Here is a 13,518-nt window from a genome sequence, read left to right as displayed (position 1 = left end):
TATTAAATAAATTCATATAGTTAACATCCGTGGATATTTTTTGATATTCGTGAGCCATTCTAAAAATAAGATGGTTCAATTATGCACCCCTTTTTTATTAAAGTTAAACAAAGAAACTCGGAAATTACCAATTATGTGGTGATAGGGGGAAGTGACAAAACCAGGCTTGTCAGAAGTCAGTGAGTCCTAGGGCAAAAACTTAAAACGGGACCCACTGAATGCTTCATCCATTTCTGCCAGGCGATGTAAGCACTTCTTTCTTAGTATTAAAACCAAGCATTTGAAATGCATTAGCTCTCGCATTTGCAAGAGTTTAAGCTATGGGCATTGCAAACGACAATGCCTTTTATTTATCTGTTTTTATAATTAACACATAAATAAAAGGCATTGTCATTTACAATGCCTATAGCTCAAACTCTGGTAAATGTGAGATCTATTTAATTTCAAAGAAGCGGCCACCATTGTACTGGCTGCCTGGAAAGGGAAAGTGAAACTGAAGGTTGCAGGAAAGCATGTCTGCCTGCAGTAGGAGAAACTCATTAAAGAAAATAGTGCTTACAGACTAAATAGGACATAGGGTGTAACATCAGAATTAAAAGGGCCAGTCCTCATGGAAGGTTACAAATGAAGACTAGGTGGTACAATGGAGGGACTAACACGCCTATTAACAAATAGAAGCTAGAATTTACTAAGCACAATGACAAGCCAATGACAAATATGGGCAGAGAGTGGGCGGGGCTTCAATACCATACTCGAATACAGCATGCCTCACAGAGCAGCGCATGCACTGCCCAGGCTCGACCTAAAAATGCCTGCTTCCTCATCTTCAAAAGATCATACGGTTTAGAGGGAATAATCGAAAGTAAGGTGCAATTAACATAGTAAATGGCATGTTACCAAACAGCATAGGGCACCGGCACAGCAATAGTATTGTATTTGTATTGTAATTGCATTTATACAGCGCGGACTACCCCAGACGAGGCGTCAAAGCCCTTTTTGTCGAGTAGCACGATACCCGGAAACCATAAAGAATTTGTGGTGAATTAGTATAGTGAGATATGAAAGTAATATGAGTGATGGATGTGTTAGTCAGTTATTTGGATTGAGAAGGTTAGTGGAGGGATACTAGAGGGAAAAAGATTTGCATTTATATAGTGCTTGCTATCCCTGATGGGCTGTTGAAGCGCTTTCTCGGCGACTAGTTCGCTACTCCAAAACTCATAAAGGATTAGTGGTGACTTAGTATAGTGAGCTATGAAAGTAATTTGAGTGGTGGATATCTTAGTCAGTTATTTATATTGAGAAGGATAGAGAAGAGAAAAGGGTTTGGATTTATGCAGCGCTTGCTAGCCCTGATGGGGTGTTTAAGGGCTTTTTTCAGCGATTAGCACCCTACTCTGAATCCCATAAATATGTTTGGGTGAGCATCAGTATCAGTCAGGGAGGCTTGAATGAGCAGAAGTATCAGCCAGAGAGGTGGGGGTGAGGAGTAGTGTCAGCTAGAGGCATGGATGAGTAGCAGTCTCTCGTAGGTAGATGGTGGGGATAATCCACATAAAAGCAGGGAGCAGGAGTCTTAGCCAGAGGCATGGGGCAGCACTGTCTTGGCTGCGGGCAGGGGTCATTAGCATCCTCAACTACAATAAGGGACTCCACTAGAGGCATGGAGTGATGAGCACCCTCATCGCTATAAGCAGACCATGTACAACTGAAGCGAAGCACTGCTGCTAGGAAGAGAGCAGAACTCTCAACTGAGGACAGGTTGTAGACTACAGTCTCAAAAGGTAGGGGGTGAGAAGCAACTCAGCAAAGCAAGATGCACGAAGTGGAAGGGAAACAACCTCCCTAAAAGGCAGGTGTGAGCTGCAACCTCGGATCGAAATATCGAGTGAAAGGCCGTAGGATCAGCAGCACTCTCACCCGTGTAGAGGCTGGTGATCAGCAGCACTCTCATCTGCGTATAGTATGGGGATTAACAGCCCTTCCATCTGTGTAGAAGCTGGAGATAGGCAGGAACCTCATTTGTGTAGAGGCTGAGGGTCAGCAGCACTCTTGTTTAGAGGCTGAGGGTCAGCAGCACTCTTTTGTTTAGAGCTTGGGGATCAACAACAACTTAACCTAGAGGCACTACAGAGCATCGTCTGCACATCTCGAAGGAGTGGCATTTGGTACCCTTAGGTACAGAGAGGCTGACACAGGGAGCACCCTCACCAAATTGTATTGGTAAATATATAGCGCTTTTCACACCACTTGCGGGACCTACAGCGCTTATGTAGAAACGGAGCATCGGCAGCAAAATCATTCAGAACCAAGGACTGACTGGAAAGGACCCTCTCCTAGGGAGACAGGGTGAGCTACTCTCCATTGGGGAGGTGAGCTCCAAAGCACAGAGGCACAAGAGTGTCCCTCTCTCAACAAGAGTGTCAAGAAGAGGTCAGCCAGGTTGTGAACTTGTCAGCTACAGGGTCAACGGCACCCTCAATGATGGCGAACAGCAAAACACAAAAGATGATGGACGGAATGATGGTAACACATTCACCCCCAGTCACAGATCTGGGTTTAATCCATCATTATTTTGCTCACCACCCCACCCCAGTTCAGACATGGCTTTATGCAAATCAGTCTTGACCCTGTGCCTCATGGGAACAGTCCAGCCCGAACTGCCAACCCATGTCTTCCCTGGACCGGAATCAAGCTTCCTAGGACCGGTGTCTGGCTACCAGCCATCTTCAGCCAGGATAGCTTGACTCCAGTGGCGTAGTGAGCACGGGACCCACGTCTGGGCATACCCTTCCCAAATAGGGCGAACAGCAAAACACACAAGATAATGGACAGAATGTTGCACAACGGCAAAACATTCACCCCCAGTCACAGATCTAGGTTTAATCCATCGTTAATTTGCTCACCACCCCACCCCAGTTCAGACATGGCCTTATGCAAATCAGTCTTGACCCTGTGCCTCGTGGGAACAGTCCAGCCCGAACTGCCAAGCCATGTCTTCCCTGGACCGGAATCAAGCATCCTAGGACCGGTTTCTGGCTATCAGCCATCATGAGCCAGGATAGTTTGACTTCAGTGGCGTAGTGAGCACGGGACCCACGTCTGTGCATACCGTTCCCACATAGGGCTTGGCAGTTAGTCTGACCCTGTGCCTCATGGGAACAGTCCAGCCCGGATTTGCATATGGCCATGTCTGAACTGGGGTGGTGGAGGGAGCTAAAGAATGATGATGGATTAAACCCAGATCAGTTGACTGGGGGTGAGTGTTTGATTTGCTCAAATGCTCAGTCCATCATCCCCTTTGGTATCGCTACCCTCAATGATGGGCAGGCAGTTGGGATACGCCAGGGTTGGACTGGGATTAAAAATCGGCCCGGGCACGCAAAAAAAAAGTGGCCCACATTTGCAAATTGCCTTTGCAAAATACTGCGTCGGCGAAGTTTTATAAAAAAAAATGGGCGGCAGGGGGGGTAAAAAAAATGCTTACACTGGTGAAACACACCTGAATACAAGTGAGGCCACTTTTGCTCAGGTACCCTTGCCCCTGCTCAATATGCATATGTTAATGCACCGGCCCCAGCGAGAGAAAGGGAGTGACACCTCTGCCCGTTGATAAAAGGGAGGTAATGGACACCCATCTGCCTCCAGAATGGCCATCAGGCACCCTCTGGGCAGCTGGCGGCATCCGAATAACTCAGAAACTGGCAAATCGCCTCCCAGACTGCTCAAAAAAGCAGCCCACCGCTGGAACTGGACACCGGCCCCTCGGGCATTGCCCGAGGGCCCGCGTTCCCAATCCGACGCTGGGGATACCAGCCAGACGGAAAGTCAACAACATCTTTCACCGGGGTCAGTACCACAGTGTTTCCCAAGCAGAACAAGCATTTACAATGCAACGGTTTCGCCTTTGGAGAAGTTAGAGCTATTGGCATTGTAAATGACAAACTTTGTATGTATGTGTTGGTTTTGAAAACAGATAAATAAATGGCATTGTCATTTACATTGCCAATAGCTTAATCTCTCGCAAATGTGAGAACTATTGTACCCTACGGACGAGCTCAGCAGACAGCAATTACTACCACCCACACACACACACCCAGAGCCACACACACACACCCAGAGCCACACACACACACCCAGAGCCAGCCACACACACCCAGAGCCAGCCACGCACACCCAGAGCCAGCCACACGCACACCCAGAGCCAGCCACACGCACACCCAGAGCCCCCCACACACCCAGAGCCCCCCACACACCCAGAGCCCCCCACACACACACAACCAGAGCAGTCACATACACACACCCACTGGAGCAGTCACACACACACTGGAGCAGTCACACACACACACACACACACACACTGGAGCAGTCACATATACACACACACACTCTGGAGCAGTCACATACACACACACACTCTGGAGCAGTCACATACACACACACACACACTCTGGAGCAGTCACATACACACACACACACATACTCTGGAGCAGTCATATACACACACACCCTGGAGCAGTCACACACACACACACACCCAGGAGCAGTCACACACACACACACACACCCAGGAGCAGTCACACACACACACACCCAGGAGCAGTCACACACACACACACACACTCTGGAGCAGACCACAGAATCTAAGAAAGGGAAATGGTCGCTTGGCCACTGCCCCAGAGGAGAGGGGGGGGGGACGACACACGTCTTCAAACACTAGCATGAGCATCCGCAGGGGGCGGCAAGGGGGGCACTTGCCCCCCCCCCCTGGATCGCCAGTGCATCCGGTGTGGGCCCAGTCAGGGCCGGCCCTAGCCCATCATGCTTTTGAAATGGTGCCATTGTTCCAGGTGGTAGCCCCCTCCATTTGGGTCTGCAGACTTGGTGAACTGTGAAAGACACAAGGCGGGGGGAGGGGGGCTCTCCCCTGGACCCGGCTGCCATGGGCTGAAACAGCAACATGACACCGCATCCCTTTGAGGTGATGCAGCCTGGGCAGGGTCTCTTAGCTTAATCGCTGCATCTGCATGATAATAGCGTTAGGCAGACACTTGAACTGGTGCGAGATGTTAAGTGAACCCTGCCCCGCATGAATGAAACGCAGAGCATCCTGCAGGGTTCACAACAAAAAACAAACATTGGCATAGCCAATAGGTCTAGCTTTTGGGACCTTATAAGTATTTAGTTATGCAGTACAATATCTTTGGTGCAACAACATCAACTGTTGCCTGGCTAAACACTTATAAGGTCCCAAAGGTGAGACCTATTGACTATGCCAATGCTTGGATGCAAGGCGGCAGGGAGAAGGTTGCAAGGCAGAGGGGAGAAGGGTGCAAGGCGGAGGGAAGAAGGGTGCAAGGGGGAGGGGGAGAAGGGTGCAAGGGGGAGGCCGAGAAGGGTGCAAGGCAGGAGGCCAAGAAGGGTGCAAGGCAGGAGGCCAAGAAGGGTGCAAGGCAAAGGGCGAGAAGAGTGCAAAGCAGAGGGCAAAAAGGGTGCAAAGCGGAGGGGAGAAGGGTGCAAGGTAGAGAAGTGTGCAAGTCGGAGGGGTGAAGGGTGCAAGGCAGAGAGGAGAAGGGTGCAAGGCAGAGAGGAGAAGGGTGCAAGGCAGAGAGGAGAAGGGTGCAAGGCAGAGAGGAGAAGGGTGCAAGGCAGAGAGGAGAAGGGTGTAAGGCAGAGAGGAGAAGGGTGCAAGGCAGAGAGGAGAAGGGTGCAAGGCAGAGAGGAGAAGGGTGCAAGGCAGAGGAGAGAAGGGTGCAAGGCAGAGGGGAGAAGGGTGCAAGGCAGAGGGGAGAAGGGTGCAAGGCAGAGGGGAGAAGGGTGCAAGGCAGAGGGGAGAAGGGTGCAAGGCAGAGGGGAGAAGGGTGCAAGGCAGAGGGGAGAAGGGTGCAAGGCAGAGGGGAGAAGGGTGCAAGGCAGAGGGGAGAAGGGTGCAGGGGAGAATGGTGGGGGAGGGCGAGAAGGGTGCAAGGCAGAGGGCGAGAAGGGTGCAAGACAGAGGGCGAGAAGGGTGCAAGGCAGAGGGCGAGAAGGGTGCAAGGCAGAGGGCGAGAAGGGTGCAAGGCAGAGGGCGAGAAGGGTGCAAGGCAGAGGGCGAGAAGGGTGCAAGGCAGAGGGCGAGAAGGGTGCAAGGCAGAGGGCGAGAAGGGTGCAAGGCAGAGGGCGAGAAGGGTGCAAGGCAGAGGGCGAGAAGGGTGCAAGACAGAGGGCGAGAAGGGTGCAAGACAGAGGGCGAGAAGGGTGCAAGACAGAGGGCGAGAAGGGTGCAAGACAGAGGGCGAGAAGGGTGCAAGACAGAGGGCGAGAAGGGTGCAAGACAGAGGGCGAGAAGGGTGCAAGACAGAGGGCGAGAAGGGTGCAAGACAGAGGGCGAGAATGGTGCAAGTCAGAGGGGGAGAATGGTGCAAGTCCGAGGGGGAGAATGGTGCAAGGGGGGAGAAGGGTGCAAGTCGGAGGGGGAGAAGGTTGCAAGCGGGGGAGAAGGGTGCAACGGGGGAGAAGGGTGCAAGGCAGAGGGGAGAAGTGTGCAAGGCAAAGGGGGATATGGGTTCAAGGTGGAGAAGGGTGCAAGGCAGAAGGGTGCAAGGCGGAGGGGGTGAAGGGTGCAAGGCGGAGGGGAGAAGGGTGCAAGGTGGAGGGGGAAAAGGGTGCAAGGTGGAGGGGGGAAGGGTGCAAGGTGGAGGGGGAAAGGGTGCAAGGTGGAGGGGGGAAAGGGTGCAAGGTGGAGGGGGGAAAGGGTGCAAGGTGGAGGGGGAAAAGGGTGGAGGGGGAAAAGGGTGGAGGGGAGAAGGGTGGAAGGGGAGATGGGTGCAAGGCAGAGGGGAGAAGGGTGCAAGGCTGAGGGGAGAAGGGTGCAAGGCTGAGGGGAGAAGGGTGCAAGGCTGAGGGGAGAAGGGTGCAAGGCAGAGGGGAGAATGGTGCAAGGTAGAAAAGGGTGCAAGGCAGAGGTGGAGAAGGGTACAAGGGGGGGGGAGAAGGGTGCAAGGGGGAGGGGGAGAACGGTGCAAGGGGGAGGGTAAGAAGGGTGCAAGGGGGAGGGCAAGAAGGGTGCAAGGGGCAGGGCAAGAAGGGTGCAAGGGGCAGGGCGAGAAGGGTGCAAGGGGCAGGGCGAGAAGGGTGCAAGGGGCAGGGCGAGAAGGGCGCAAGGGGCAGGGCGAGAAGGGTGCAAGGGGCAGGGCGAGAAGGGTGCAATGGGCAGGGCGAGAAGGGTGCAAGGGGCAGGGCGATAAGGGTGCAAGGGGGAGGGCGAGAAGGGTGCAAGGGGGAGGGCGAGAAGGGTGCAAGGGGGAGGGCGAGAAGGGTGCAAGGGGGAGGGCGAGAAGGGTGCAAGGGGCAGGGTGAGAAGGGTGCAAGGGGCAGGGTGAGAAGGGTGCAAGGGGGAGAGCGGAGAAGGGTGCAAGGGGGAGGGGGAGAAGGGTGCAAGGCGGAGGGGGAGAAGGGTGCAAGGTGGAGGGGGAGAAGGGTGCAAGGTGGAGGGGGAGAAGGGTGCAAGGTGGAGGGGGAGAAGGGTGCAAGGAGGAGGGGGAGAAGGGTACAAGGCGGAGGGGGAGAAGGGTGCAAGGCGGAGGGGGAGAAGGGTGCAAGGCAGAGCACAAGGGATTGTCTAGCAGCACCAGGCCTGTCAGCAGTTTTTAAGGACCCCTATACAAACAACTACTGCTTAGGCCTGATGTGTATTAAAAGAAAATCACTTTTCAACAAAGTATGGCGCATTCCTCCCGAGCGGAATCTGTCCATGTTGCCTGTTAACCTTGCCAAGACCAGCATGCAGAAACTTCAGGAAGCACCGGCTGCTTAGGAGAAGGAGAAATTGCTGGGTGTTCGGGCTTCTTTTCAGTCTGACAATACAAATCGCGAACAACTCCTGTGTGTGGCATACGTTATCTTTTCACCTGCAGGTCGAACCGTCGCCTCCGATTAATTCTTTGAGAGGCAGACAGTTTGAGGTGACAGGATTCCTATGGCTCCCACCTGGTTAGTTCAACAATCAAGGCGCCCATGGTGCTGTTAGTGACACAGCAAGTCGCCCATAACTGACCTCGGTTTCACGTCAGTTCAGTAAATAAACCCACTCCTCCCAATCTCCGTTCAGTTTTTAAATTAATCTCCACCAAAATTTCACATGCGCTGGTCATCACAGACTTGCACATGCCTTGCTCATGCCTTGAATTTCCCTTCATTCAGAAAAGGGGGGCAAAAAAGCACGGCGAGACGAAGGGGTAGGAGGCTGGAGGAAGGGAGCGGCCCAGGCTGACACAGAGAGAAAGTGATCCCAGGGAGGACGTGAACCACTGGCTGGAGGTGGAGTGAGTGACCCCTGCCAGGCTCCTCAGTTGCTAGAGCATGCTCTACTGGAAACTAAAGCTAGGTAGGCCAGCGAAAGGGGTGGAATGAAAGGTATGTGGGAGGTTTGGAAGTAAAGTTGAGCTTGCGAGGCCAATCGGGAGGGAGAGGAGAAAACCGGGAATAGGAAGTGGAGAAGAGAAGGGCAGGTATGGAAGAAAAATGACCAGAGGGAATCCAAGGCAGAGTCCCAGCTCCAGAAACTTGAATGGAGTTAACTTTTGGGCAAGGAACGGATTGTTGTTCCACTTTACGTCTGAGATTATTCGGACAAGTGGCTTGATAGAGGGACAACAGGGGAAGTTCATCAGTGCTGTAAAGAGCTATAAGCGAGGAACACTTCCTTCCATATAGCTGACGAGAAGGGCGGGGGTAGTGAGGGGGTATTTTACAAACAAGCATGTGCATCCAAAAGTAACATGAACAGAGTCAATCATAAATAGTAACTGCAGTCGAGTATAATCGCTTACTGTTTCTTATTTTCATGTAATTTACATGAAACAAAGGAATATTGAACAACTGGTTCTGTAAAAGAATAGTAGAAATGACAACATTGAACTGGTAGGGGGGGAAGGAGGGGTGACCCCACATCCATCCTTACCACTCTGAGGTGAGTGCAAAGAACCATCTAAGATACACCCTAGCTATTTAACCCATCAAACCACACACCATTCCTTGTTTTGCACATCTGAAAAGGTAGCACTACTCCCCAGCATCAGGTTTGATTCCACCGGAAATCTTAATTCCTGGGTACATCTAGGGAGGTCTGGTGTTAAGGAAAGGGAGATGGGGAAGGAGTGATGTGTATTTAATGGCAGAATCAATGAAAGAAGGTAAGAATCTTGGTTAGGCAAAAGGAATAGCATGCAAAAAAAGAAAAGTAACCGGCTTGGGGAGAGTGAGTGGGTGGATTGGCCCTGGGCTGAAGGGGATCACCCTGAGGAGTTGGGGCCCTCTGAAGTGTTGTGGGTCCATCTGTGCTGCAGGGGCCTGTATTGCGTCCTGGCACAAGAGGTGAAGCAAGGTAAGAGGCCGGGGAGAAGAGTGGTGAATAGCAGCGCATGAAGGAGGAAGCAGAAGCTACAGGGGCAGAAACAGGCAATGGAGATAAGAGGTGAGAGAGATAAAACATGAAGAGTTGAGCATGGAGGAGAGAGGTGGACATGAAGGGGGCAGAATCAGTGAATACATTTAATACTGGAGAGATAGATGAAAGGTGAAAGGCAGTGCTTGGATAGGAGAGGTAGATATAAGAGAAGCGGAACCATTAGGATAACTAGAGTGTCATGGAGAGGGAATGCTGGGCGTTAAATTTAACAGGCAACACAACTAAGATCGGGTACGAGGCTGGGAGAGAGAGGCAGCAGATTTTAGACAATCGTCCACTGTACCATCATTGAAAGGTTTGCTGATGTGGATCTCTCTAGAACCACATCAACCGGATTTAGATTTTTTTCGTTTTTTCCAGACATTTTTAGTTTTTCCCTCTGTGGTATTGTAGTTGCCAGGTGGTCTGCTGTGGCCCCTGACAAGATTTTTCTCTTCCCCCTATGGGTTTCTTTGTTTATTTAAGCTCTTTGTCTTATTAGATTTTTTTGAAATTTATTAAATACTTGTGCTCAATCATGTCGGAGGATGGCGATGAAGTTAAAAATGTGCCCCTCCACCCCCCCCCGGAAACATTTCTGCGAACGCCCATTCAGTCTAGAACTGTAGTTCCCATCTACGGTGCCTCCTAAAGATCACGTGAACTCTCTGTAAAATATTGTGTAAAGCAAGAAAGCGCGTCACACTGGTCGTAATGCTGAGGGGGTTAAATGGAATGGTTACAAAAAAATCTATCATCAAAAGATGAAAAATATGAGAGGACTTGAACAGTGCCAGGAACATATTCCTGGGCGCGTTTATTTTTTGGAGCTTTCTTTTTTAGTCACTTTTTATGTTGTAATTAACGCACTTTCCCCTTAAAATATATTTTTTTTGGGGGGGGGGCTGGAAAATATTTCGGGGGGGGGGGGGGCTGATTCTTCCAACCACAGACAAAGTGGCTGTAGGAAGGGTGAACCCACAACAACAGCCTCATTTACAACTAAATGGTCTTTTAAAGACCTGTTAAGTACTCGGTGCGGCTGCAATCAGGTGCTCACTAGCCCGCGAAGCTGTCTCCGCTCGGGCTGACACACACGACGGGGGGGGGGGGCTGAAGCCCCGTGAGCCCAATGGGTGTTGCGCGCCTACAGGTTACCGTTTAATAATTTGCAGTCGGAGCCATTAAACAAGCGTGTGCCTCGTGCCCTGGCACCGGGACAACTCTTCTAGAATGCCCTTTTGATCCTTTAAGCCGCATTCATGTATCCATAAAATCAAGTGAAGTGTGCCGAAGCGCGGCCTCGTACTTTCTGCATAGATTACAATGATATACAGCTATGAGAGGTACATACACAAATGTGTGTGTGTATACACAGGAGCACATGGCGGGCTATCAGGCGGGCAACTAGAGCAAAATTTCGGGGGGGAGGGGGGCCTGCAAAATATTTCGGGGGGAGAAGGTGGGGGGGGGGGCTAATTCTTCAAACCATAGACAGAGTGGCTGTAAATGGTGAACACACAACAAAAGACTCATTTAGAAGTAAATGGTCTTTTAAAGACCTGTTAAGTACTCGGGTGCGGCTGCAATTAGATGCTCGCCAGCCCGCGAAGCTGTCTCCGCCTGGGCTGACACACGAGGGGAGGGGGAGGGGTGCTGAAGCCCCATGAGCCCAATGGGTGTTGCGCACCTGCGGGCTATCGTCCTGCACCACGGGTGAAGCTCCTGGCGCACTTTCATTCGCTGACGAGGTGTTGGGGGCGCTGGGAAGTGATAAGTGAACATGGCCCGAGTCTGAGTTCTGAATGTACATTAAAGAACACGCGTGTAGGTGTTCTGTGCCAAGCTCATAAAACTAGCCTTGTTTATAAAATGACATGACTTCAGTAGTCTGGATTGGAAAGGGGGAGAGGCCATCAAACTATAATAGTGTGATGGCCAAACAAAATATTCTCTTAGTGAAATCGCCACCCGGGGAAGCTAAGGAAACAAAGGAGGGGCATTTAAACAAATGCACCAGTAACAGGCAGGTGTTTTTAAATGCCATTGATAACCAATGGCAATCAGTGGGTTTGCCAAACCCCACAGAAGGGATACAACAGGTCGAAGCTCGACCTAAAAATATATAAATACATTTTCCTGGGGAGGAGGGCCAGATAAGTGCAAGGACATAATATCTTCTCTGCCCACACCCCTGTACGTAGCATCTAGTAATCTGCTAAATCCAAGTAATCAAACCGTATACTCTCAAATACCGTAGAAAGTCACTTGCACATAAGCAGAAAAGCATCCTGAAATAAACCAACGTGAATGTGTAATAATCGCCAGAGAATAAGGCATATAGTGCTTGACCACTTCCAAAAACATAGAACAATGTGTCATAAGCGGAATTACAAAGCTGTGCAGAGCCATCACCAGGACACACAATACATTTCATCACTCTCCGATAACACCCACAGGAGACATTAGGACACATCACATCAGCTGTGTCAGTGGGTGTGGACATCCAAGGATCCCTAATTCATTATCATTTGACCAACTGTTAAAATAATGTATTATCCCATCAGCATAGAGAACATTATTCTCGATACATAATTCCTTTGACAGAAAGCGGCAAGTTTGTTCGCTTTTTCGAGTACAATATAAATAAATGACGTGTGTGTGTGTGTATATTTATATATCAACTTGGCTGAACCGATTAATTTCGGGCGGAGATATTTCTTGAGAGTTCTGTATATGACTTGTACAAAAAGGCTAGTTAAAAAGTGCTTCATGAATCCTCGTGTGCATATTTGTGTGAGAAGAGGGCTTTGCGGGAGAGCCATATTTTAACGCTGCATCCCAATATTCCTCAGCACCTACAGATCACCAACACACCCATCTGTCAGCTGAATGAATGCCATGAGACTGTCTTTCAGACAATTTTGACATTTATGCCACTAGCAAAAGCATGCTGGGATTTGTAGTTCTACGCTTCCTTTTAGAAGCATGGCTTCATTAGTCCCATCAGACAAGCGCCAAAAAAAATCATCACTAGCCATTTGATAGCTATGGATCAAGTTTGTTTTGTGAGCCAAGTGCTACGATCATTCACTCATGGCTGGGCAACACCATCCTACTCGGAAGAACATCTCTGCAAAGAAACTACCGTATTCCAAAATGTATCGAAATGTTTGTGCTGAGGAAACACACAATCCGAGTGAAATACAATAAAGCAACACATGAACAGCCAGAAAGCGTATAAAACATAGCTGGAACCACATACCTCCACGATGCTCCGCAAGTCTCGTACATACGTCCTCTCCGTCTCCACAATCTCAACCACCACACGCTCCACATAGCTAAGCTTATGAGTGATCACCCCAACTTTGGATGCAAACGGGGAGTGTGAGCCAGACCCCCTCAGTCCTCTGAGGGTTGCTGCATTGTTGTTATTGTTGTGTGTTTGGTGGACCTTGGACAAAGCCACAATATCCACCTTTTGGCTGTCGTGTTCAGGAGTTTCCATGGCATCCGGATCCAGGTCTGCCCTTGGGTCCTGCAGGGTGCTTGGACGCACATGGGTCATGCTGGACCCAACATAGTTACTCTCGAGGAGGCAGTGGCTGTTGGGCAGAGAGTCCGAGGAGGCTGTGGACACCAGGCTTACTGGGCGGTCAGAGTCTGAAAGATCAGTGCTGAGAGAGGTCGCGATGGACATTCGGTCATTGCTGCTGGAGGATGAAACAGCAGAGAGCCTGGACGAGTCTGGAAAGAATAGAGTGATAAAACAAGTGTGATTATCAAAGTCCAGCTAAATAAGCATAAATAAACTTGCACTGACACTAATTTTAGCATCATTCTCTTCTAAGCATTCAATTGCATTTACAGATGTATTGATTCTACATTACAGTGAACTATACAGCCACAGCTAAAATTCTCACCAAAAGAACAATGCCGGTGACCACATCCAATGTATCTTATTTATTATTGGGGCGAGAAAGCAAAAGACACACAGATGATGGACGGAATGCAAAGCAAATCCAACATTTACCCCGTCAATAGATCTGGGTTAAATCCATTAATGTTTATTTTGCATTTGTCGGCCTAAG

At 50.1% G+C, this 13,518-nt stretch overlaps 1 protein-coding gene across 1 annotated transcript in view; it reads right to left on the bottom strand.

Annotated features, from left to right (window-relative positions):
• The window catches only part of PLEKHG3 (pleckstrin homology and RhoGEF domain containing G3), a 203,415-nt gene that overhangs the window by 177,650 nt on the left and 12,247 nt on the right, over positions 1-13,518 (bottom strand). The window contains exon 2 of the mRNA XM_078662284.1: positions 12,693-13,174. Coding sequence (XP_078518410.1) covers positions 12,693-13,174 — 482 coding nt within the window. The remainder of the gene's footprint in view (positions 1-12,692; positions 13,175-13,518) is intronic.

Source organism: Lissotriton helveticus, chromosome 9, assembly GCF_964261635.1.
Source record: "Lissotriton helveticus chromosome 9, aLisHel1.1, whole genome shotgun sequence".
Lineage (NCBI taxonomy): Eukaryota > Metazoa > Chordata > Amphibia > Caudata > Salamandridae > Lissotriton > Lissotriton helveticus.
The sequence above is the reverse complement of the archived record's forward strand: the minus strand, read 5'-3'. Positions and strand labels throughout refer to the sequence as shown.